Raw genomic sequence first — 26,559 nt, forward strand, 5'->3', positions numbered from 1 at the left:
ACCATCACTTGACAACCGACGGTGGTGTGTCTATGTCCCCGTAACTTAGTGGTTCGGCAAAAGAGACCGATAGAATAAGTACTAGGCCTACAAAGAATAAGTCATGGGTCGATTTGTTCAACTAAAAGCAGTGCTCCAGCATGGCTGCAGTCAAATGACTGGAAGAAATAAAAGAATAGAAAAAACAGAATATATATATATATATATATATATATATATATGTCTTAACTTTTTCTCTCTTGCATATATATATATATATATATATATATATATATAGATAGATAGATAGATAGATAGATAAATAAGTACACAGTGAGGTCTATTTAATTTCTATCTACTGATATATACCACAAGGCATTGATAAGCCTGAAGTTATTGTAGGGGCCACTTACCAAAGGTGTTGATCAGTGAAACTGAATTCAGGTCAACATGGTTGTAAAGTAAACTCTTGCCAGCAATCTCCTATAATGCCATCCCCACCCATCTTGCGGTGTTATGAGCCTGCTACAACATAGCAGGGAAGGATCAGAAGTGAGGGAGTAGGCATGTCCTATCAGAAGTGGGGGGCCAGTGGATCCCACCAGAAGTGCCACGGTGGACATGCAGCATCAGTGAAACACGAGGGTGAGTCGACGGTGAACAGCACATCAGAGCAGACGTGGCCCTGAGGTGGGGGGCTGCATACCATCAAGATCTGGACTGATTCAGCCACTGTACATAGGTGGGAGGGATCAGTGAGCAGAGGATGCGAACCAAAGGGGGTGCAGAGATGCTGATAAAATGCTGTCTGGGAATTCTGGGCAAGTTAGCTGCCAAGTTTAACCTGAGGCTAACTGTGGTTTTTGTGCTCTCAGGGAAGAATAGAGCGGACGTCCTGGCCAGAGTAAAGAAAGCCTGGTTGCAGATGCCAGAGGATCTGGAGTAAGGAGTGGCTGCAGTGTGTTGACTGACTGACTTGGAGCTGAGGAGATTGCATACCATGCATCACATGGGGGTGGACAGAACCCTGTTCCTAGCCAGGAAAGTTGACTCTGATGTGACCAGGCAGAGTGTGCAAAGAGTAGTTTGGGAGCTGCAACAGATGCCAGTCTATTGACCCTGCTCTGGGTATGCACGAGGCAGGAAGCATTCCAGTTGAACACAACTGGAAACAACTGGCTGTGGACATGACGCATTACCAGCAGGGTACATACCTCTCAATGGTCGACTGTGAACCAGGGCAGTTAGCCATATGGAGGGAGATGAAGATGGGGACCAGAGAGGAAATCACAAGAATACTGAATGAGGTATTCCTAGAATGAGGCCCTGTGGATAAGCTGCTTGTGGACAATGGCACTGCGTTTTGCTCAGAGGTGTTGGGGGAAATGCTCGACAAGTAGTATGTCAGCCGTTTCTTCAGGGCAGCATACCAGCCAAGTGGCAAAGGAGTTGTAGAGGGGCATCATCGTACCATCAAGACCATAGGAGAGAGTGGCCACATCTCACTGGTCGAGGCCGTTTTTTGGTATAATATGTCACCCAGGATGGGACAGGCTGAGGAGTTAGTCCCACACAGGGCAATATTCAAGTATAAGTGGAGGCATTCATGTACTGCATCGCTGCATCCCACAGAAGAGAAGGAGCATGCCTTTGTGCAAGTCAGAGAAGAAGTCTGGGTTAAATCCCCAAATGCGTGGTGCACATCACAGTGGGAAAAGGGGACAATAACTTCTGTGAATTTGAAGAACAGCGTATCCGTAAATGGCATGCCATGACATGTTTTGGATGTGTGCAGGATCATCACTGTAACAGGGGATGGGGCCAACAGTAATGGACAAGAGGAAGAAGCTGGCAGGAACATGCCAGTCCTGAAGTCCCACAGTGGTCACAGAGAGAGCAGTGCCCTCTTCACTGGTTGGCTTATTATGAGACAAGTTAAGGTGTGTGGTCAGGGTTGAGAAGAGGGCATGGGCAGGTTGGTTGAATGATCTTCAGATCAGGTGGGGCGTGTGGTGTTATGAGCCAGGCTGTATTGTAGGGAAGGATCAGAAGTAAGGGAGTAGGCATGTCCTGTCGGAAGTGGGGCCCGTGGATCCCACCAGAAGTGTCACGATGAACATGTGGCATCAGCAAAGCATGAGGGTCAGTTGGCCGTGAACAGCACATCAGAGCAGACATATGAGATGGTACAGCAACAGATAGCGCATACGGACGCAGAAACTTGGAGATCGAGACAGCACATGGACCTTGGAGTTAGAGACAGCACATGGATGTTGAAAGTGACCCTTTTTCCAGACCAACAAGTAAGACTACCGTAATTCTCTCTTTGCATCCGTCTTTTTTCTTCCTTTACATCACACATCTAAAATTTGTCGTATTGTGACAATATTAAAACTCATTAATTAATTTCATATTCACTCTTTACATCAAACGCTAATAAAATTAACTTCAATTTACAAACTAGCATTTTACGCATTTAAAATTGCTTGTTTTCACTTTTTATTTTATTTTTTAATGTGTGATTTTGAGTAAGAAATATTTTTATTCATTTATTTATTCTAATCTTAATTTTTTTTTTGTTAAGTCAAAATTCTAAGACTGAATTAGGAAAAACAAAAAAAGACTTAAGTTCTCTAGAGTTCATTTTACCAATAAGACATTTTAGTGAAAATGAAGTCATATTGATTTCTCATAAATATACAAAGAAACTAAAATGGTTCGCTGTTCTTTGATTAGGTCCACCTGCTTTGCATAAAACTAGAACAAAAAAATTATTGGCAAGAAATAATTGAATTCATTCTTCCAGAAAATGGAAATTAACTTTCTTTTTATCTTATTTTTTTTCACCTTTCTTATTTTCAGTTCTTTCCTTTTTGTCTGTGCCAATAGAAATATAATTGTGTTGTGTGTGTGTGTGTGTGTGTGTGTGTGTGTCTGTGTGTGTGTGTCTGTGTCTCTGTGTGTGTGTACATGCATATACATGTCTGTATATGTGTACATGCACATGTATAAATGTATGCCTTTGTGTGTGTTGTTGTGTTTATGCATTTGTGTGTGTGTATGTAAATATCTATGAATGTGTATGTGTACACGTGTACACTTGGGTTTCTGTATATACATGTGTGTCTATACATGTGTATGTGAACATGTATATATGTGTGCTTATATGTATTTATATGTGTGTGTGTGTGTGTGTGTGCACGCACGTATGCACACATTTGTGTCTGTGTTGCATATATGAATGTATGTATATGTATGTGTTTGTATGTGTGCATTTTTCCGTCTGAATAACTTTCAAGATTTTCTTTGTTTTTTTTTTTACTTAATAAATAAGAATTCAAAATTAAAGTCTTTGGGGAATAAAGTAACTAACATGATAGAAAAGTAGCTGACTGTAAGGTTTGGTCGACCAGTCTCACTAAAATAACTGATGCAAAAAATAATAGAAATAGGCTAAAAATAGATTTTTATTAATGATGTGGATTACATGGGCAATGATGATGTTAACGGTAGTGGTGATGTTCATGGTGATAATAATGACACTGATGATGATGATGGTGATGGTGGAGATGATAAAGGAAGATGATGACAATGAAAATTATTTCTGATAAAAACACAAGGCCGGAAAGCTCTAGTCTGTGACGGAAACTTTGGTCTAGTGAACCTAGTAAATGACACTTGCCAAAAATGCGACGCAGTGGGACTGAATCCAAAACCATGTGGTTGTGAAGTAAATTTCTTAATCATATATGTGTGTGTATGTGTGTGTGTGTGTGTTTGTCTTTTGTGTGTTATGCATTGAAGTGATACCTTGTTCTTCTCCAACTCTTTTTCTCTCTCTCTCTCTATCTTCCCCTTTTCCTCACTATAAATACTCTGTTCTGCCTAGCCATGCATTTTCTTCAACACTCCTTGTAGGCAGGTTCTGTCGACATAGCCTAGCTAGAGCTATATATAAAGTTGAAATCTATGTCTTAACTGAAGAAAGTATTATGTAAGAGATGAATGTTTTTTCTCTCTTGCATATGTGTGGTAAACACATCCCAAATATATCAATATTTGGTTTGAATTTTTATTATTATTAATATTATTGTTGTTGTTGTTGGTTGTTGTTATTATTATTATTTGTATTATGATGATCTATCTACCTATTTATCTTTCCATCTATCTATTTATCTCTCTCTCTCTCTTTCTATAGATAAATATGTGTGTGTATATATATATATATGTGTGTATATAAATCAAAGTTATTTTATTCTACACAGGTAGAAATATAGGTAAAATAGTAGTTGAAAATACACCGAGAGTAGTTAAAATATTTTTTTATTAATATATTTAAATCTTTAACCAATTTTACAGTTTACATTGATTTTCAAAAAGTTCAAATAGAAAGACATGGCTTATGTCGCAGCAGTCGAGTATGTAAATTATGCCAAGGAACCATAATGGACAGAGAAGAAACTCTCATTGATGCAAGTTCTATTTGAAACTGATTTCCACCATTATTTTTGAAATTCACCTAGTCTTTACTCAGCTATCTCAAGGGATAGTTCTCTCCACTTAAGCTATTATATTCAATTCTCATTTGTCCTGCCATTTCCTACTGTTGATATGCACACATGCAAAATAAGATAGTTAATTTATGAATATTCAGTCTTTCTTTAATCTCTGTCCTCACCATATCCTGTCCACAGATGTCAATGACAATAGTGTATTTGGTCAATAAGCTCTAACAAGGCATCTATGTTCAATCTCAATAACATATAAGCCATCTTCAAGATACTCAGAGCTCAGGAAGAATTTTGAAGTTTCATGTTAGCAAAAAGTTAATAGCTGAGCAATAATGGTCAATCTTTATAATGCAGTGGTCCTGAAACTGACAAATAGCAGGAAGGTCCCATCTAAAAAATATTAATGAAAACTTTGTCCCTTTTTACTAATGCAAAAACAAGAGAGTTAGCATCCAAGTAATTCTTCTGTCTTTGCTACAGTCTTGGACATGTTAAATTCTACAATCTCTCTGCATCTAAAGCAATGGTTCTCAACCAGGATCCGCATGACCCTTCATGGGGTGGGGAGATCCATATAAGATTTTGTTGTTAAAGATTACTAGCAATAAATTGGTTATACATTTACAACACACAAAATATTTTAACAATTTGTTTTGTACAATTCCTGATAATATTTAATTATAAAAATACAGTAGGATTTTATTTTTAACATAGGGGTCCAGCAGAGTAAAATGGGTTTCAAAGGGGTCCATAGGAACAAAAAAATGGTTGAGAATCACTGCTCTAAGGTAATAATACCAGGAGATATGGAATATAAACCTCCAACTCCAATAAAATCATTCGCTTCATTACCTGCTATCTTTCTAAGCTAATAAATATCATCATCATCATCATCATCATCATCATCATCATCATCGTTTAACGTCTGCTTTCCATGCTAGCATGGGTTGGACGGTTCAACTGGGGTCTGGGAAGCCTGAAGGCTGTCAGCTCTGGTAGAAACCTATTCTTTCCAACAGTATAACTGGGATAATTGAAAGTAAGTAGACTTGTCACCAAACTGAATTTATACAAAGAAAAAAAAATGACATCTTCCACCAGAGGCTGATTTTTCTAATACTAGTAACATGTTAAGCATGCTTCAAGTCCCTTTAATACATCACTAGAATTAAAAGTAAAATACCTGTTGGTTATAAATGAGCATCCATTCTAGATTATTTCAATAAAAACTACCATATTTGCAAGTAATCAGATCAGGTGTGTTATCTTAGGGAAAAGATTCGTCAGTATTGAAGAGTCTGAGGCCCTAAGCATTACATTCCTAATTGTGACAAGCAACTAAGTAAAACAATATCAACTAAAATATAACATTTTATTTCAGTTTTTCAAATATCAAATACATGTAATATATTCCATTTGCAATAGAGACTTCATCAATATTTATTATATACTGTCTTTGGTAGATACTTTAGATTAAGAGATAAGCCTCTGGGCAGACAAACCACAAATAGTTTCAATCTAATAATTGAAGTCAGTCAGTTTCCCTTTATGATACAGATGCCTTTGGAAAAGATATGAATGCGATATCATTTTAATTCCACTTCCCTAAAATATATAATCAGCCCACCTGTTTAGCAAAGAATCAAGAGACTAACATAATTTTGTTCTTCAAAGTCCTGAGTTCAAATGCTGCCAAGGTCATTTTTACCTTTCAATTCTTCTAGAGTCAATAAAATAAGCATCAACCATCTCCCACTCTATCTCTCTTTCTCTCCCCCCACCCTGCAATAACCAAATTTGTTCCTTAAGTCAATATTCTGAATTTGAAAGAAAACCATATGGAACCATAACTTACCTGTCATAGTAAATATTCCAACAAGCATCCCTAAATTCCGCCCTGCTAACATCACATCATCACTGTCAGCTTGTGAACCTGTTTGTTTGGACTTGCGACCAGCCCATATTCCTACGAACAAGATTCCAAGGTAGAAAACAACAATAGCTAAAATCCCAGCAATATGTACAGCCATTGTTGTAGCCTTAATGTGTTTGAAGCCGCTCAGTGATTGTCAAGTCTGAAATAAAAAAGAAAAAAATCTCATAAGTATAAAAAATAATTTATATTTGTTAGTCTAAACTCTAGAGGGAATAACAGAGCAGAAGTAATGATTCAGGATGTTAATGTGATACTGGAAGAATAGATTAGTTACATGAGATTACAATAAGAGTTAACATACAGATAGGATAATAGAAGATGCATGACTTAATGACAAGTGTAATAGACTCACAATAATAAGGCCCTGAGTTCTATTCCTAGTGGTGAGGATGATGATGAACAACAAACAAGACTTCTTTCATTTTCATTTGTCACAATAAATTAAGATAGTTTCATTTTTTCTTAATTATACAAAAAATTAAATGATGATGTATATATACTGATATAAATAAAAGATATGGGAATAAAATAAAACATGAAGGTGGGTGGCTTAATGGTTAAGGTATTTGGTTCATAGTCATAAGGTTGTGAGATTGGTTTCTGGTGGTGCATTCTGTCCTTGAGCAAGACACTTTATTTCTCATTGCTACAGTTTACTCAACTAACAAGAATGAGTTGTACCTGTAGTTCACAGGGCCAGCCTTGTCACATTCAGTGTCATGCTGATTCTCCTGAGAACTACGTTAAGAGTCTGTATGTTTGTGGAGTGCTCAGCCACTTGCTCATTAATTTCACAAGCAGGCCATTCTGTTGACTGGAACACTCACTGTTGTATCCAACAGAGAGCTGAGAAGAGGACAGTTTGGATAAAGGAACTCTTGTAGAGAAGACAATCTCCTAGTGTAATGAATTAAAAAAACTGGTTTTGACTCTTATTTGAAAAAACTTCTTATCTGTTTCTGTCCCTCTCTCATACTTTAACCCCTCATCATCTGGCACAAAGCCACCGCCATCAATACTACCCCCTTCTCTGTTTAAGGAGCCTTGTCTTGCAAGTTATTTGGTAACCTTGCTGGTGCTGATGCCATATAAAAAGGATCCAGAAAGTGGGTAAGATTTGGAAGAACATCCTTCCATAGAAACCACACCAAAACAGTCATCTGTGTTGCTACCTCCTGTCAGACCATCCAACCTATGCCAGCATGGAAAGCAGACATTAAATGATGATGATTGTGATGGTGGTGGTGTTGGTGGTGGTGGTGATGATGGAGCATAATAACTATAAGCTTAACATGTATGGAAAAATTGGTTGCTTGTAATAATCTACATGGAAGTTCCCAGAGAATTTGGCTCCTTGTTGTAGTCATTTTACATTGATTATAAACAAGTGGCATAAAATATCATTAAAATCATATTCCCTTCTTTTATTAATTTGAAATCATGTAACTTCAATATTTAATTTGTAGTGATAAATATTTGGGAAGGAATCATAGGTTGTGAGTTGGGTGTTGGAGTAACATTGTTCCTCGGAAGAATAAAGAACAATATTGTTGTTATTTAGCTTTGGTTGATCATGATTAAGTCCATGATTAAATGTATTCTAGCCATGACCATCCTGTTGTTTTTTTTTTCAGGCATTATATACTTAATACTAAATTATCCATATTGTCTTAGATATTCTTTTCCTTTAAGATGCTAGGGTCTGTTTAGGGAAATTTGGCTGCTACTTCTAGCTGGCTGAATAACTGTATAGAGACTGCAACTTTGTGGTCTCTATATTTTCTTTTGTAATGGACTGTGAGAAGAGACAAGATATGGTTGTCAAAGAGATGAAAAGAATAAAGAAAATATAGACAGATTGACTAATAAAAAATGAAAATATTTTTTAGTTAAAATTAAACAAAAGTATTTAAAATAGTAGAAAATAAGAATCAGAAAAAAATTTGAATCTTATGGACAATTTTATACCATTCATACAGTAAGAGGATTTAAGGGGGAAACTGGGTGTAAGAGGCATCAGATGTGAGCAAGAGAAGACTATGCTGGTTTAACCTTGTGATGCGTATAGATGAGGACAGCTGTATAAAGGAGTGTTGAGCTCTAGTTGTTGAGGGTACCTGTAGAAGGAGTAGATCCAGGAAGACATGGGACAAAGTGGTGAGAAAGGATTTATGGATGCTGGGCCTCACTGAGGAAATGACAAGGGACCAGGAGATGTGGCAATTTGCTGTACTTGATAAGACATGTCAAGCTAAGTAAAATCATTATCTTCCATACATCCAGGCTTATCCTTTCAGGTGTCAATGCCACATAAAAGGCATCTGTGCCGGTGCTGTGTAAATGCATCCATGCTGGGACTATGTAAATGCTACCATGTTGGTGGCACGAAAATGCACCTGTGGCAGTGGTACGTAAAAAGTACCCAGCACACTTTGTTAAGTGGTTAGCATTAGGAAGGGCATCCAACCATAGAAACCATCCCACAATAGACAATTGGAGTCTGGACAGCTCCATGTCAAACCACCCAATCCATGCCAGCATGGAGAACAGATGTTAAATGATGATGATGATGATGATGATGATGATGATGATGATACTATGAAAATTAAAATTATTTAAATAGTTACTAATATCGGCAGTTTCTGATCTATTTTCTTAGAGTATTCTCTGTTTTGTTTCTTGTGCTAACTCACAAACTTTGCAACGATGTCTGGATTTCATGACATTAAACAGATTTCATGGCATTAAACAGATAAGAGAAAAATCATACCCTGGACAAGATACTAACCTACCACATATTGTTTGAAAGGTAATATATATTAACTTGCATGACAAAGAAACATTTACATACCACAGAATTTATTAATTTGCTTCCATAATGTTAATCCTTTGTTTATTGTCAGATAAATAGTGGTATTTCAGCAGAAACAGGACCATAAAGTTCACTGGAACAGCTGGAGTTGAAGTTGTGGAACTCCAAAAACATATTCTCTTCCTATAGTGGCATTTTAAACTATGAATTTCTTGAGAGCAAATCTATACTTATTTCCGTGTTGAGATTTAATTTCCTTATATTTATTTCTTAATCTAGATAAAGAACTGAATTTTATTTTTCTCACTCTCTTAATCACCCTTCTTTCTCTTTCTCACTTCTTTCTTTCTCTACTCTCATCCTGGCCTGCTCCTTCTCCTCTTTTTCTTTCCTTTCTCTGTTTTACTCCATTTTAAAAATTTCTGCTTTCTTTTCCCCCTTTTTTCTCTTTACTTTACTATTGTTCTGTATGGTCTTTCTTTTTTTCTCCTTTTACATATTCTTCTCTCACAAGCCTTCCTCTTCTTCTACTTCTCATGTCCCTCTTCATATTTATTTTTTTACGCAGATACTAGAGACATTCTTACAAAGATAATTGTTTACATTTGAAAATGTCACATTTTTTATTTAAACAAAACCTGATTCACTGAAAGCTGTATTCTACACTTCAGGAAAATATCCATTGACCTGTTAAGTTAAAGTTACCTACAGCTAAGCTGCTCAGAATAAATCTATAAAAGACAGGTCAAAATCTGATGTGGTACAGAAAAATCTGATCTGCCATACTTCTAATAAATATCTCCCCTGCCCCAGAGAAAATATTGGGATTAATTGTATAAATACAAAAGGAATTTATTTTCTGATTACTTTGATGATTTTTTTTTAAACATATATAAAAAGTTAGGTGGTTGTCAGTAGCTGTAAAGTCTAGAGTTTGCATACATACATATATTTTGGTTCTGAAGGTTTAAGAAGTACATGATCTTTTCCACATATTAGATGGTCTTCCATAGCTAAGAAGTGTATAAAATAAGGAAGACATTAAATCTAAGGGGACTTTCTTTTGTACCCTTTTTGTTTTAAATGACCTACTTTTGCAGTTATCTTTCCCTCTAAATAAAGAATTTTGATACTACTACTACTACTACTACTACTATTACTACTACTGGTTTCAAATTTTGGTACAAGGCCAGCAGTTCAAAAGAAGGGGATGAGCTGTTTATATCAACCTGAGTGCTCAACCTTTTCATTGACCCTGAAAAAATGAAACACAAAGTCGACCTCAGTGGCATTTGAACTCAGAATGTAAAGACAGATAATATGCTGCTAAGCATTTTGCCTGGTGAGCTAGTGATTCTGCCAGCTTGCTGCCTTAATAATAAAAGTAAAGAATAACCAGTAATTAAGAACTATCCAAGAGGCTTTAATAATAATATAATAATAATAATAATAATAATAATAATAATAATAATAATAATAATAATAATAATGAATTCAAATTTTGGCACAAAGCCAGTAATTTCAAGGAAAGCATTAAGCTGATTACATCGATGAAAGTGTTCAATTGATACTCATTTTATCGACCCTGAAAGGATGAATGGCAAAGTTGATCTTGGGGGAATTTGAACTCAGAATGTAAGGCCAGACCAAATACCGCTAAACGTTTTGCCTGGTATGCTAAGGTTTCTGATAGCTCACCACTTTCATCATCATCATCATTTAACATCTGCTCCAGTCTGATCAGGCAAGGTTTCTACAGCTGGATGCCCTTCCTAATGCCAACTACTTCAAGAGTGTAGTGAGTGCTTTTTACGTACCACCAGCATGGGGGCCAGTCAGGCAGCACTGGCATTGGCCATGCTCAAATAGTGCTTTTTATGTACCACGGGCATGGGAGCCAGTCAGGTGGCACTGTGGCACAAGGCCTGGAATTTTGGGGGTGGGGTTACATCGATCTCAGTACTCCATTGGTACACAATTTATCAACCTTGAAAGGATGAAAGGCAAAGTTGACCTTGGCGGAATTTGAACTCAGAATGTACAGATGGGCAAAATACTGCTAAGCATTTAAGCTGGTGTGCTTTACATTTTGAGTTCAAATTAGGAAAGTAAACAAGGATGTTCTAGAGGTCTGCAATGAACTTTCCAACAGAGAGATCAAATACAGAACAAACATACTTAAATTGGAGAAAGAAAAACCCTACTAATGGACCAAAACATAGACAAATTAGCTAATATTTGCAGGGATATCATAAAGAAAAGGCTATTGATAGACCTGTATATCCAACAAATTCAGTTTTATATGTTCATACAAATATAGATGTGAATAATGATATAAAGCATCCTTCCACTGAGGAAGAAGAACCTAGTGTGACAAATACCCAAAATGAGGAATTCAACAAAATTGTCCCAGACACTGACATTGTTGAGAATGGTTATAGTGAAAGTGGAAACACAGACACTGAAGCTGACAAGCTAAAAGCAAAAATTGTATCTGAGTGGCTGAAGGCCAACACACTGAGATTAATTGTATAAATACAAAAGGAATTTATTTTGTGATTAATTTGAAGATTTTGGTTCTGAACACAATGAACTGGGAGATTGTAATGATCTTTCCAAGATTTGCAGCTCAAAATTATTAACCAAGGTAAATGCAGTTATAAAATCCATCTTGAGTGAAGATGAAGTCAATCTCACTTCACTAAATAATTTGTTTTATTCTGCAGCTTCAATAAACACTGCACCATGTAGTATTCAAGTAAAGAGAAAAACTCAACATAAAAACAGGAAACCAGCATGGTGAGAGAGAACTAGGAATAAAATTAAGGTGCTCAGATCAGCTATTGAAATACTCAAGAAAATCAAGAGCAAAAAAAAATAACTAGAAAGAAAATATAATGTAAAAAGAACAAACAAAACTGATGAAGCAATTGAAAAATGATCAGGCAATCAAAACAGCACAGATAAAGATAATCTTAAATGTCTATTATAAAAAAACTGCAAAAGATAATATAGTTATGAAGACCACATCTAAGAAGGGTAAGTACAAAAGTTTTGCTCATCAATCTGGTCACATCCTAAAGAATACAACCATGATGCTCCCTGGATTAATCGACAAGTCAGAGACTCTGAACATATTACAGAACAAAAACAGAAAGATATCTCAGTTGAAGATCTCAGGTCTGCATTGAGAAATTCTAGCAAATGGAAATCACCTGGGAAAGATGAAATCTCTAACTTCTTGCTGAATGCTTTCACTGAATCTTACAGAGAACTGACTCACTTCTACAATAGCATTATACATGACCCTAGGAAAATCCCTCCTAGGATGGTAAATGGAGTGACTTATTCCCCCCGAAACATCTGCCCACTTACATTACTTACAACCATGTATAAAATACTAACATCTATCATTACTGAATATACATATGCCTTCCTGATGGATGACAAAATATTCAGCAGTGAATGAAAAAGTTGTAAACATGGCTCATATGGTTGTAAAGACCTACTTTTAATCAATAAAAGGGTTCTTGAGGGCTGCCATGTATGACACAGAAAGCCTTCTTTTGCATGGATTGATTACAAAAATGCATTTGACAGCCTTTCCCATAGCTGGATTGAGAAATTCTTGGGAAGACAGCAACCATTAGAATAGACGCCTGCCTAAAGAATACCAGTAACTGGATGCATAAACTTGTATGCAAATATGAAAGTTCCAAATTAGTATTCATTATCAGAAAAAGTGAAGAAGTATGTATAGGAATGAAAGATCAGCAAGACTAAGACTTAACTATCATAAATGAAACAGAAATCACTGTGATATCAAAACAAATAAAAGCAGGCCAAATGAAATGGATTCTCATTGCAGCAGAATACATGGGAAAGTAAGGTGTTATGTGATAAATACCCTACAAGGACCAAAATCTTGATGTAGATGCAAATAGAAGCATCATTAGATCAGTGTTTGGCTGCATTAAATCAGAAATAAGGGGCTTCATAAAGCTGCTTAGGATCAGTGTCTGGGCCACCAGAAACTATCAAGCAAGCATTCTTCAAAATGGTGTTGATCCTGCCTACTGCTTTTATGGTGCAACCAAGGAGCAATTGACCACCTAATCTCTGGATGGTGGATGCTGTATGCTTCCTCAAATGAATATATTAAGAGCCATGATAGACTTGGCCAGTATTTATACTGGATCATATGCCATACATCTGGTTTCCTTATATGAGAACAGGTGGGATCATAAGCCTGCCAAAGTAGTAGAAAATGAAGAAACCACAGTTCTTTGGGACTTTAGTAGAGAAACTGGTCATGCTATATAGACAAATAGACTAGATATTGTAGTAAAAGATCATGTTGACAAAATATATCAGCTCACAAACTGCAACACCTTAGTAAAATATTGAAAAGTTAAGTAAATATAAGGACCTCAGAATAGATGTCTCAAAAGAACAGCGAATGTATCTGTGATCTTTGGAGTTTTGAGGTCAATACGAAATAGTGCTCTTAAACACTATAGCCAAATACCAGCTTCAAATTAGGTAGCAGTGAACTACTTACATTTAGAGAGAGAGAGAGAGAGAGAGAGAGAGAGAGAGAGAGAGAGAGAGAGAGAGAGAGGGAGAGAGAGAGAGGGAGAGAGAGAGTGAGAATGAATTGGTGGTATCTCAAAAGAGCTCAATAGTAGTGATAAGGTGTCCAAGTGGCACCTCAGGTAGGAGGAAAAACATATATACAACATATACTATAAAAAATTATGCTCATGGGTACTTCCCACATCCCAAGAAAGATATTGTCAACTTGAAAATACTGATTCTTCTAAAACTTTTTAAAAACTGAAACATTACAAATTTAACAGAATCTTAGTTCTCAAATTCTGGCCTCCTTCCCATAAAGTATATCCATGCTAGTCAAAAATAACATCCACAGTAAAACGTCCAACTTTCAGTTAATTGAAGTCTCTGGGTGAGACTTGGAACAATTCGTATGAAACAAAACAACAATTATGTAAACAACAATAGTAATAATAGTTTCAAATTTTGGCACACTGCTAGCAATTTTAAGGGTGAAGGTAAGTCAGTTACATCAACCCCAGCATTTGACTGATAGTTATTTCATTGACCTCAAAAGGACAACAAAGTCAACCTTAGCAGCATTTGAACTCAAAAATGTAAAGCCAGATGAAAAGTTGCTAAGATCGTGGTCCAGTGTGTTAACAAACAACAACAACAACAACAATAATAATAAAATACAGAACCAAAATGGAGTTTCAAAATATACTGAAGAAAAAATATGGAAAGAATAATTGCTACTGGCTAATACACCATAAGGCTCTGTAGGGAGGAAATAAGTCACTCTTGCTTCACATCCACCACTTACATCCACCCTATCTCCCAAATAGCAAAACCCTCTCACCGTTTCCACCTCATCACATAGCATTTCCACTGGTTCCACCAGCTCCTTTCTCACATCTTCCATAAACAAACTCTCTCACCAGTCTTGAGATCACCTTCTTCATTTTCATACATCTACCATGAATCCATTTCTCACATCTCGTACACACCACCATATTTGCCATTACCCTTCTCCCACATATACCACATGGGTCCACCTTACTCACTAACACTTCTCCTTCCACCCCACTCACCACCACCTTTATCTGCTTGAGGTTTACCTTCAAACCCTTGCTTTCAAACGCCTGATTGGAAATATATTTTCAAGATGTAGAGAGTAATTTTTGGTGACATTTCCCTGTCAACAAATCAGCCAGTGGCTCTGTGCTTTCAGAGACAAATGGAACATAAACTCCCTAGTTTGAAATACAGTTACATGTGAGTGACAGGAAGAGCATGCAGTTGTAAAGGTAATGCCTCTATTTTCATCTAAATGATACTAGCATTGAAAATAGACAAAAAACTAAACAAACAGATGACCAAAAACCTATCAGGCAACTAATTTTATATTAATAATAGATACCTCTTTAACATCTGAAAAATGATAAATACAGAATATTTTCCAAGCTTATGGTAACTGACAAGCTTGATGTAGCTTTAAAATTATCGAACAAGATATGTGGTTTATACATTAAGCACGTTTTCGATGATGTGGGAGCTAGCAGCAAAATGACTGATCGGTTTAGCTGCCACATCATTAGTCCACATGTGATGAGTTCATTCCATGGAATATTCCTTTCACTGTGCCTTTTGATACACTAATTATGTCAACTTACCAAGCATATAATTAGATGCCATTCCCATTTCAGCATTCAGTGATTAGCATTAAGGAGTACACCCATCCATGAAATATCTCGCCATCAATATGTGCAAGTGTATAAATCAGTATGATTGGTTAATAAATAACTGTTTAAACTATGAAACCAAAGAAAAATTAAAAGAAAAATATCAGTGGGTTCCTTTTAACTTTATTTCTTCAGATAATGACATCATTGTCTGGTGAAGATGTGTTTTTAGAGAATTTTAATATAGTAGTAGTTTTAGTGTGTTGTATCCCATAATTTCAAATAGTATATTCTTTGTGCAGTGGAACCCGATAGAACTTTTTCCCTTCATGTTATGTAACTAGAGCAAGTCAGCTTGGTGGAGATCATTTCTTAATAGACAACATTTCTGAGAGGATTTGGTACTACAAGCAAAAGAAACATCGCTTCCATCACTTACAAAAGTGTTCAATGCCTATTACTTGATAAATTCTAGGAAACTAATTCAGGTCAAAATACTGTGTCTTGCAATCCATTAGCATTCTGGGAAACGTGTTGCGTTTTTAACGTAAAGGTCTCTTTGAGAGAAAATATTACAGCAAGTGCCATCCACATTCGTATACACGTTATAAATGTGTCTATACACCAGTATTTTATGCTAAGGCTGTTTCAAGTGTTTATATTAATTTAAATCCATTAACTCTGTTTTTATGCTCAACAGAAAAGAGAAAAGAAACATGACTTAAGTAAAAATATCATAAATCTAAATATAAAATGAACAATAATTGTCAGCACCATACCTTTTATATATGGTTCCAGGTTATGAACCCTGAGTACCACAGAAAAATTATAACAATTCTGCAGCAATTATGCTTGCTCAACAGAAAAAAATGAGATTATGTGGTGTGGTAGAAACCAGAATAAATTCATTTTTAACACTGGTCCGAACTATAGACAGGTTGACAATGAAAATGATAGTCAAAGACAAAAGCATGAACCTGCTCCAGTGTATCTAAAATCAACTCAAACAGACTAGTGTGATGTGTGACTCAGCTCACAAGAAACAGAATTTAATTTAAATAAACAATGCACACTTTCTCTTCCACTTTCTTTGAATGTATATATAAATGTATGTGTGCATGTTTAGATACATGCTCACACATACATACATAAATACATACACACACATTCTTTTTCTTTAAGCAATATACTATTAAAGAATATACCATTCTTTAAAAAAAAAACTTTAAATTTTAAATTTTAAATTCTGATCACAATTTGTTATTCTGTTTTAATGTTTCATAACATTTAAAATTTTTTTTATTCATTTAGTATTATTGCTTAATAGCATTTATTTAATATTGTTTTCTTAATCATTGCCGAATTCAATTTGTATAATATGTATATAAATTTTTAACCCACTTTTCTTTAACTTTAAATTTCATTATAATTCTTTCTGATTTAATGTACTAACAAGTATCCATTGGACAATGATGATGTTTGTAATTAAAAACTATGTTAAGTATTATAAATTCATTAACAAATGTTAATTTAATTTATTTCCAATAGTTGTTCTTAATTTATTGGTCCAATAGTTTTCACTAAATGATTATTGTGATAATAAAAGACAATAACTGAATTTAGAACTATTTTATTTGTTTGTTTGTTTGTTTATTTATTCATCTATTTATCTATCTACTAATTATTCATTTATTTTTACCTAACTTGTTTATTATTAATTTTCTATGCTTTTAACCTTTAGCATTCAGATTACTCAAATGTCTTGGTTTCTCTATCTTTCTTTTTTATTTGTTTCAGTCATTTGAGTACAGCCATGCTGGAGCACTGCCTTTAGTCAAACAAATCAACCCCAGTACTTATTCTTTGTAAGCCTAGTACTTTTTCTATCGGTCTCTTTTTGCTGAACCACTAAGTTACAGGGATGTAAACACACCAGCATCGGTTGTCAAGTGATGTTGGGGGGACAAACACAGACATGCAAACATATACACACACATACACATATATATATACATATATACGATTGCTTCTTTCAGTTTCTGTCTACCAAATCCACTCACAAGGCTTTGGTTGGCCCGAGGCGAAAGCAGAAGACATGCCATGCAGTAGGAATGAACCTGGAACCATGTGGTTGGTAAGCAAGCTACTTACCACACAGCCACTCCTGCGCCTATTCATTCTCATTGTTTTATAGCTAGTAGCTTTGAAATTTCAATGATGTGATTGTTTATTTTTAGAATGACATTGTAGGGTAGGTATGAGAGACTTGATCTGGCTGGTTTAAACATAAATCAGGTAGAATATTTTGGTTGGATATGACCAGTTTAAATGGTAAATGGCTGAACTTTTCACTTGATCTATTTTTAATCAAATTTAATTCACACAATTATTTTCAAAGCATCGTAAGAGAATTGGAGAGATGGCAACTCAAAGAAGCCTGTCACTTATGTAAAATGTGTGTGTGTGTGTGTGTGCGAGTGTTTCCTTGTTTTGACATCATGTGTTAGCTGTAAACAAATGTCACCGTCATTGAAATAATGTTATTTGTTTTCCATCTTCTATAGAAACATATCTTGCCATGGAGGTAAAAATTTCTTGCTTGGAAAAGGTGAGGTCTGGTGACAGGAAAGGCATCCAACCTTAGAAAATCTGCCTCATTAAATTCCATCTGACCCATGAAAATATGGAAAAAGGGACATTAAAATGATGATGACAATGTCGATTATACTAGTAACAATCATTATCACTAATATAAGAATTTTATTCATTTACCTACTTCACTGTCAACATTATTCTTGTTAAAGAATTATATATACACACACACACACACACACACACATATATATATATATATATATAAATATATATAAATATATATATATATATATATATATATATATATATATATATATATATTGTGGAGTGATTGGCATTAGGAAGGTTATCCCGCTGTAGAAACCAACTCAAAACAGACTGGAGCTTGGTGCAGCACTCCAGCTTACCAGCTTCAGTCAAACCATCTTACCCATGCTAGTATGAAAAACGGACACTAAATGATGATGATGATGCACACACACACACACACCACACACACACATATATATATATATATATATAAATATATATAAATATATATATATATATTATATATATATATATATATATAATATATATATATATATTGTGGAGTGATTGGCATTAGGAAGGTTATCCCGCTGTAGAAACCAACTCAAAACAGACTGGAGCTTGGTGCAGCACTCCAGCTTACCAGCTTCAGTCAAACCATCTTACCCATGCTAGTATGAAAAACGGACACTAAATGATGATGATGATGCACACACACACACACACACACACACAGACACACACACAATCACACACACACACACATATGTATATGTATATATGTCTCTGTTCCCTGCTTGACAACCAGTGTTGGTTTGTTTATGCCCCTGTAATATAGGGGCTTAGCAAAAGAGACTTATAGAATAAATACCAGACTTAAAAAAACAAATATAAGTACTAGGGTTTATCTGTTTATCTAAAGGCCTCAAAAGTGGTTCCCAAGCATGACTGCCATCCAATGACTGAATCGAGTAAAAGATAAAAGATAAAAGATGTAGCAAGTGTTAAAACTGAAAGTAAGAAACATGCCAATGTTTTGCTTTGAGGTGTTGTGAAGTAAAGCTGTGTGTTTATACAAATCAATGTGTCATTGAGGAATGATGGTGAACTTGTCCTCACTGACACTGACAAAAGAAAAAAGGAAGAAAAAGAAGATATGGGAAATTTATTATTGGAGATTGCTGAATGAAGAGAATGTATGAGAAAGAGTGATGGTTAACAACAAATAAACCAAAAACAGAAATCAGCTGTTGAATCTGATAGCTTAACAGTGGAGAGTATGATTAGGAATATAAAAGCAAGGAAAGCAGCTGGACCATCAGGTATGGTTGCTGAGATACTGAAAATATCTGGTGAAGAAAGATTTATGACAATTACTTTAATGAAACATGTTGTAAGATTATTTATCTTGTGTGTGTGTGTGTGTGTGTGTGTGTGTATAAGATGTGTTAGAGACTATTTGGTTCTTGCCGTAAGGGTAAAAAAAAAATTACTGTTTATTATTTTCATGCTTTGGAGAGATGTAAAACTGGAAACATCAATGTAGACATGTTGGTTTGGAAATATTTACTTTTTGATCTGAACACCTCTGAGAAGCTAGGTCTTCTACCTATTAGCTTTTGTCTATTAGCTTCAAGGAACAATTAAATACAAGTTTCGGTTTATAACATATTTAAATAACTCAGACAAATGAATGCATTCAACTTTATCTGTTGTTCTTGTCAACTACTTGGAAAAGCCACTTCAGGCCGTTCTGAAATTGGATCGAGTATTGACATAAACATAGACGATTCTCAAAGATACTGGTGTATGCAGAGCAAATAGACACACTTGTACAAATACTTCATGTTCTTTTGGATTACTGTCTACATTTATTTTGATTTTGCTTCCTCTCTACTATCACATTTCCCATTATTTCAACTAAGCTCAATTTTTCTCCTCTTCCTTCAACTCAGTTCAATATCTTTTTTTTCTCCTTTCCATCTCAACTCAATTTCTGTTCTCTTCCTTCCACTCAGCTCACTGTCTTTCCTCTTCCTTCAGTTCAGTTCAATTTCTCCCCTTTTCCTTCAACTCAACTTTTACTTCTCTTTCTTACACACAGCACCATTTCTCCTCTCCCCACATTATTTTGCTCAACTTTGTCTCCCTTCCCCTTCATCTCTAAATGTGTAAGTCCACTCTATGTATGTGTGTACCTCTCACACCTTCCATTTCATATATAACATCCTCGTCGTCGTCGTCGTCATCATTGTCATCGTCATCATCATCATCATCATCATTTTCATAAAAATTATACCTGTCAAGTACAGATATGGCTGCATAGTTGCAGGCATGACTGTTTGGTTAAGAAGTTCAATTTTTAACCACGTGGTTTGGATTTGTCCTTCTTCCTAAGCCATCCTGCATCTTCCACCTCAACACCTATATCCCAAATGATTTCCAATGCTATACAGTTCGCACCATATGATCCCTTTATTTGTTTCAGGCATGTACCAGCTGCCCTTCATTGGCTCCTCAGCTCACACTCTCTCCAAGACCTCTCACATAATTGCCATCGTCTTCTCTTCCACTTTATCACCCCAGTCCACTCTTGCTTGCCGTTTGAAGTCGCTACATGACATTGGGTACTATCCTGTGACAGGATAGTGACCCACCAATTTCCTGCACATGGAGAACAGCCCTCACCTATTCATATCCTGATTTAGGTCCAGTGCAATTAAAGATAAGACACATGCTTCTTCAATTCCCTGAAGTCCAGTGCCAGTTGAACCTTATTCTCTGTTGGTCACACCACAACCATCTATGGCAGAACACCACTCATTGCCTCCTCTCTCCATGGCATCATAATGCCCTCGTCTCTCTCTTGAGCTCAAACCTGGCTTCTCCTTTTAGCATGTGCTCATAGCAACTCACCCTAATTTCTAGTACAGGAGGCGTTCTTGTTTCCACTAGTATTCTACTGTCCATCTTTCACTGTTGAACTTAACATGGAAGTCCTCATCTCCAATTGTGCCTATTGTACTTCCTCTTTCTGCTGGTAACCTGTCACTCTTACAGCCTTCTTCCTCCACTCCATGCTCACAGCACACAAATTTTACTCCTGTTCTGCCAACTGTCACACTGCCTGATTGTGTGATCACATCCGTTCTGACTACTATGTTGATGCTGTCCACCACCCCATCAACTACAATCCCTTCTAACTTCAACACTGACCCCTGTGTCTCCAGTTCCACTTCACTGATGTCTCTATATTTGATCTCCCTGCCATCCACTGCACTGAGACTGATGTTTCCTCTTCAGCTCTCAACCATTCTCATGGTTACAGGGTGGTTGTACAAACCATGTCCACAAGGGCTCATGCTTCCCTCACCTCTAGCATAAGCCTCACTACAGGCAACGAATAGTGGTGTGCCTTCAATTGGTCGTGGAGGGAACTGGTGATGCAGTAGTTCCCTTCTTCTCATTTCCCTGCTTGCAATAGTTCCTGATGTGCCCAGGTTGGCCATATCAGTAATACACTACCATTGGTTTAGGTTCTGCACATACTGTGACCATGTGCAGACCTCAACATCTGAAGCATAATCCTTTGGCTGTTTTCCTCACCAGCCTCTTGCTGTCGTTGTTTGTTGCCTACCTCTTCATTCTTCTTGTATCCGCCATTACTGTTGCTGCTATGTTGTGTGTTGTTTTGTGTCAACAACCACATTTTATCCACCATTTCTCCTACTGACATCATTTTGATGTCTGGCATCTGCTGCAGAGATATGGTCAGAGAAACCCGTCACAAAAGTCAACTTCACCATCCTCTTCATCGCTGCTTCAGTAAACCCTGCTAAGCCTACCAGCTTTCTAATCCAGTAAACCCTGCTAAACATGCCAGCCTTCTAATTTTGTTCATGTAGTCATTTATCTGCTCGCCCATCCAACTTATTCTCCTGAGGTTATTGTAGGCTTTAAAAGCATCCTCCATGCATGCTTCCTTCAGTTGCTCTTCAATCTTTTCAACTTTCTTCAGGTCCACTTTGTCTACTTCCATGTACAGATTCAGTGCATTGCCTTCTAAGTACAGCAGCATAAGGCTAACCATATCTTCTGTACTCTACAGCTTTGCTACAAGTTTCACCTTTTTTATTCTCAACACATCACTGTTAATTCTGACTTTTGTGGCTATCGCATGTTGGTGGTCGGGAAGGCTGGAGTGTAAACATGAGGAGAACACAGATTTGAAGAAGAAAAACACAAAAACTATAACTCCCTGATGTATCTTCATGACTGATAATGATGAGCCAAAATAGCTTGTTGTTGAAAAGCACGAAATAAAGTTGCTCATACCTCAAGTTGCAATCAGTGACAATCACTCCAAATGTCTGGTCACAAGAAAAACCAGCCAGATCTCAATCGTAATATGCATCAATTCAGTAGATTCCTTGCCAGCTAGGACCACTACACCACAACTGCTAGCAGTGTACAACTTGCCTCACACACAGACCTCATAAAAAAGAAGCTGTCTTTAACTTGTTGTTTGCAGATGTGACATCATCTCATTTCCCTTCCGGTCCCTTTGTGACATCACTCCCTCTCCCTTCTGGTCATTCTTCCACAATCTCACCATGCAACATCCTTGGTAAATATCTTCTACTATAGCCCTAGGCCAACTAATGCTTTGTGAGTGGATTCGATAGACAGAAACTGAAAGGCCATTGTACACACAACCATATACACACACATACATGTATGATCTATATGTTTGTGTGTGTGCACATGAGTGTTTGCTGTGTACTTGTTTAGATTTACACTTCTTTAAAGCTTGCAGAGCTTGCACTGACATTATTGCCATTTCCCCTGCTGTCAGCAAATCATCCACTGACTTTATGCCTTCAAAAACTTGTGGAATCCCTTATTTGAAAAACAGATAAAGGTAAGTGACAGGAAGGGCATCTGACTTGCAAAACAATGCCTCAGTGGTATATCTGCTAACCCATGCTTGCACAGGGAAACAATGGATATAAAATCTAAAGGCAGAATAATCAACACCTATCCAATTCAGTTAGTTCAACAAAGTTAACAGTCAGCTGTGGCCAAGAATTTTCCTTCTTAGATATTGTAATATTAAAAAAGAGAAAAGAAATAGAAACAGAAACAACTTCATCACAGGGTAACATTACATAGCTGTTAAAACTTGTTAGAAACAGCAGTCAAATTTCCTTTTAGCCATATTCTATTTTCATAAAAAATCAACAGACACTTCAGATAATGTAGTCCTAGATACACCTAAATGTGGTGATGGCTCATCATAAATCTGTTTGATCAGGACTAACTTGGAAGTAAATAACGATTATAGTATCAGCAACACAGACAAAGCCTAAATTAGAGAGAAATAGATATTAGATTTATTTTTAGTGAAATATATTCCTAGTGGCAGTGCTAAAAATACTGTTGGTTTTCAGTATGAAACAATGCAGCATGCGTTTCAATAAAGATCATATATTGATTATTATTATTATAGTTTTTGTTGTTAATATTATTAATATTATTTATTCTTTTATATTAATGCTCTTGTGCAGTCATTATATGACTATTCTTATATTTTCCTTTAAATGTAGTTAGACCTTGTAGGGTAAAATGAGAATGTTTTTATAGGGAAAGACTATGAAGAAGACATGACTAAGTGATGTCTCTCAAATGTTTCAACCAACTATAATACATGAATAAAACAATTTTATCGGTTACAAACTGTAGGAAATAATTTAAAATTTTATAAATTGGCTCATCATAAATTTCATTATGGGGGAACGTGAAGGCCAGTTGACATTGCTGTAACAGGAGATTATTCTCTCTCTAAAGCACTCCTGTAGCAACTGCATTGTCTCTCTTGTGGTATGAACTGTTGCCCCATCTTGTTGGAACCATGTATGAGGTCTACTTTGAATGGCCTTCACATTTCTCAGACTTGACTAGTCTGGATTTTTTCTGGTGGGGATACCTGAAAGAGAGGGTTTATGTCAACAAACCAGAGACCCTGGTGCAAAGAAAACATTAATAGAGAAATCAGAGAAGTGGGGTCAGAATCTCTTGAGGGTATTATAGTGCAAGTCTTGGAACGAGCACAGGTGTGCTAAGCCAAAAAAGGTTGCTAATTAAGCAATGTTATATACGCACATACACATATATATACACACATACATACATATATACATGTATATATATATGCATACATATACACACATCCACACACATATATATATACATACATATACATACATACATATATATGTATATATATCATATATATGCATGTATGTATGTATTATGTATGTATATATGTATATATATTGAGTGAAAGGTCATAGCCCACCAGCCATTGGGGTCTGACAAGACGTTGTAAAGCTAAGCACTTTATGGATGTGAAATCCTGGGTAACTCTATAATCCCATCTCATCTAGGTCGTCCCATAGGATGCCCCAAGACTGTTTCCACACGTTTCCCCATTCATCTTGATCTTCCATAATGGTCCTCAGCTCCTGTACCCCTTCCATACCAGTATCTTCCAACAAGTTGTCGATATATGTCGTCTTCCTCCTTGCTCTCTTGGTTCTTCCTTCTGTTGGTTGCCAGAGCACTAGCTTGTTAGCAATTTCATTGGTGTGTCTGATGCAGTGTCCACCTAGCCTCATCCTTCTATGCTGTATCTTCAATGTTACTTTTGGTAGTCCCTGGTATAAGTCGGCGTTTGTTGTATGACTCTTCCAGGAGACATTGAGTGCCATTCTAAGCATCCTTGTATAACAACCGTCCAACTGTTTCTTCAATGCTTTAGTGAGCATCCGTATTTCAGCCCCATATAGAAGAACAGACTCCACTGTTGCCAGAAACAACCTCACTTTCAATTACCTTGTTAACTTTGAACTCCATATCTTTCTTAATTTTTGGCATGCACTCCAGGCAAGAGCTTTCCTTGCTACGATGTCTTTTTCAGTAATTTGTGTCCATGCACCAAGCTATTTGAAATTTTCAACTACCTTGAGCGACTTACCATCTCTCACTTTTGCTGACACAGGTATTTCATGGTTGAATACTTGTAGCTCTGTTTTGTTTGCAATACAGTACACTCCTCCTTTCCCCGATTCCTGCTCTAGTCTACTCAGCATCTCCTGTGCCTGATCTGTCCTTTCTTTTAGTAATGCCAGGTCATCAGCATAAACTGACCATAACTATCTTTATCAAAATATATACTGTATACGCTGGTGTATAATATGATTGGGTGTACAAGACATCACCCAGGATTTCAATTTAAAAAGTGGGTTTTGGGCTATACTTGCCGTACAAGACTGCCCCAAGTTTTCATGCATGCATGAGTGCACACACACTCACACACATGTAAATCAAATGAGTGAGCATGGAAACTAGTTAATAGAAAAGATCAACTCAACACAGAAAACTTCTCATTAGCTGTGGAGTCCAGAATCAAAGTAGTTTTGGTGCATTTATTTCGCAGTACTATGTGCCTGGAGATCACCAGTGATTATAAACATTACTGAGGTGGAAGACAGTAGAATCAAAGGCATGTAAACTTAAAACCCAGAGGACAACTTTATACAAGGGAAATAAAAATTATGAGCAAATGGATACAAAGTAATACAGGTTATTTAAAAGAAATGTAGTCTTTTGATAAGGCAGAAATGCATGTTTTGAAATTTCTGATTGAGAAATAAATGTAAGTAAAATCATAGCTCTTTCTTAATCCCATTCATCAGAAAATAGCTGATATTAAACAAGTCTTTCACAAATAAATCAGTAAATTTTCAAATCAATACTCAGGTCCAACTTCAATTTCACACACTAAGGAAGTAAAAAGACCAATTTTGCTTTTGTATGCTTTCTTTTGTAAATTCTATGTTTAACTTCATACAAGTTGAAATGACATGAGAAAATTGTGCATAGGAAAATTAGGAAATAAATGGATTCCTTGGAAGGTGTTGAGATATCTGCAATTTACTTGTTAATAAGAAATTTACATTTGTATATTAAGTCTTGTTCATATATTTATTTCTCAAGAAATACAATGTCTTTCTTTAGGTTCAGTACAGCATAATGGAATCATGCTGTTGTATGAAGTTGCACAACATTGTCATGCAAATCGCTTTTGTTATTGTTGTTGTGATCATTTAAGTATTTCTTAAGGTTTTAAATTTAGCGGGATTCTAAAATAGATTCTTGGCAATTGAGATGTCAAAAAAAAATGTTACTGTTGTTGATGATAACGATGATAATGATGATGATGATGATGTTGATGATGATAATGATGATGTTGACCATAACAATAATGATGTTGATGATGATAATGATGATGTTGACCATAACAATAATGATGTTGATGAATAGTACTTCATCATCCAATAGTCTACAGTATGTAACAACACTTGTCAGTTCTAAATGTTAGCTACAAAGAAACTA

General features: G+C 36.1%; 1 protein-coding gene across 5 annotated transcripts in view; it reads right to left on the reverse strand.

Moving 5' to 3' along the window:
- Positions 1-26,559, reverse strand: part of LOC115209276 (high-affinity choline transporter 1) — a 189,880-nt gene that overhangs the window by 40,568 nt on the left and 122,753 nt on the right. For all 5 annotated transcript variants that reach the window (XM_036501302.1, XM_036501300.1, XM_036501299.1 and 2 more), the window contains exon 3: positions 6,346-6,565. In XM_036501302.1, coding sequence (XP_036357195.1) covers positions 6,346-6,520 — 175 coding nt within the window. In that variant the 5' untranslated portion in view covers positions 6,521-6,565. The remainder of the gene's footprint in view (positions 1-6,345; positions 6,566-26,559) is intronic.

The sequence above is a fragment of the Octopus sinensis genome, linkage group LG3 (assembly GCF_006345805.1).
Source record: "Octopus sinensis linkage group LG3, ASM634580v1, whole genome shotgun sequence".
NCBI lineage: Eukaryota > Metazoa > Mollusca > Cephalopoda > Octopoda > Octopodidae > Octopus > Octopus sinensis.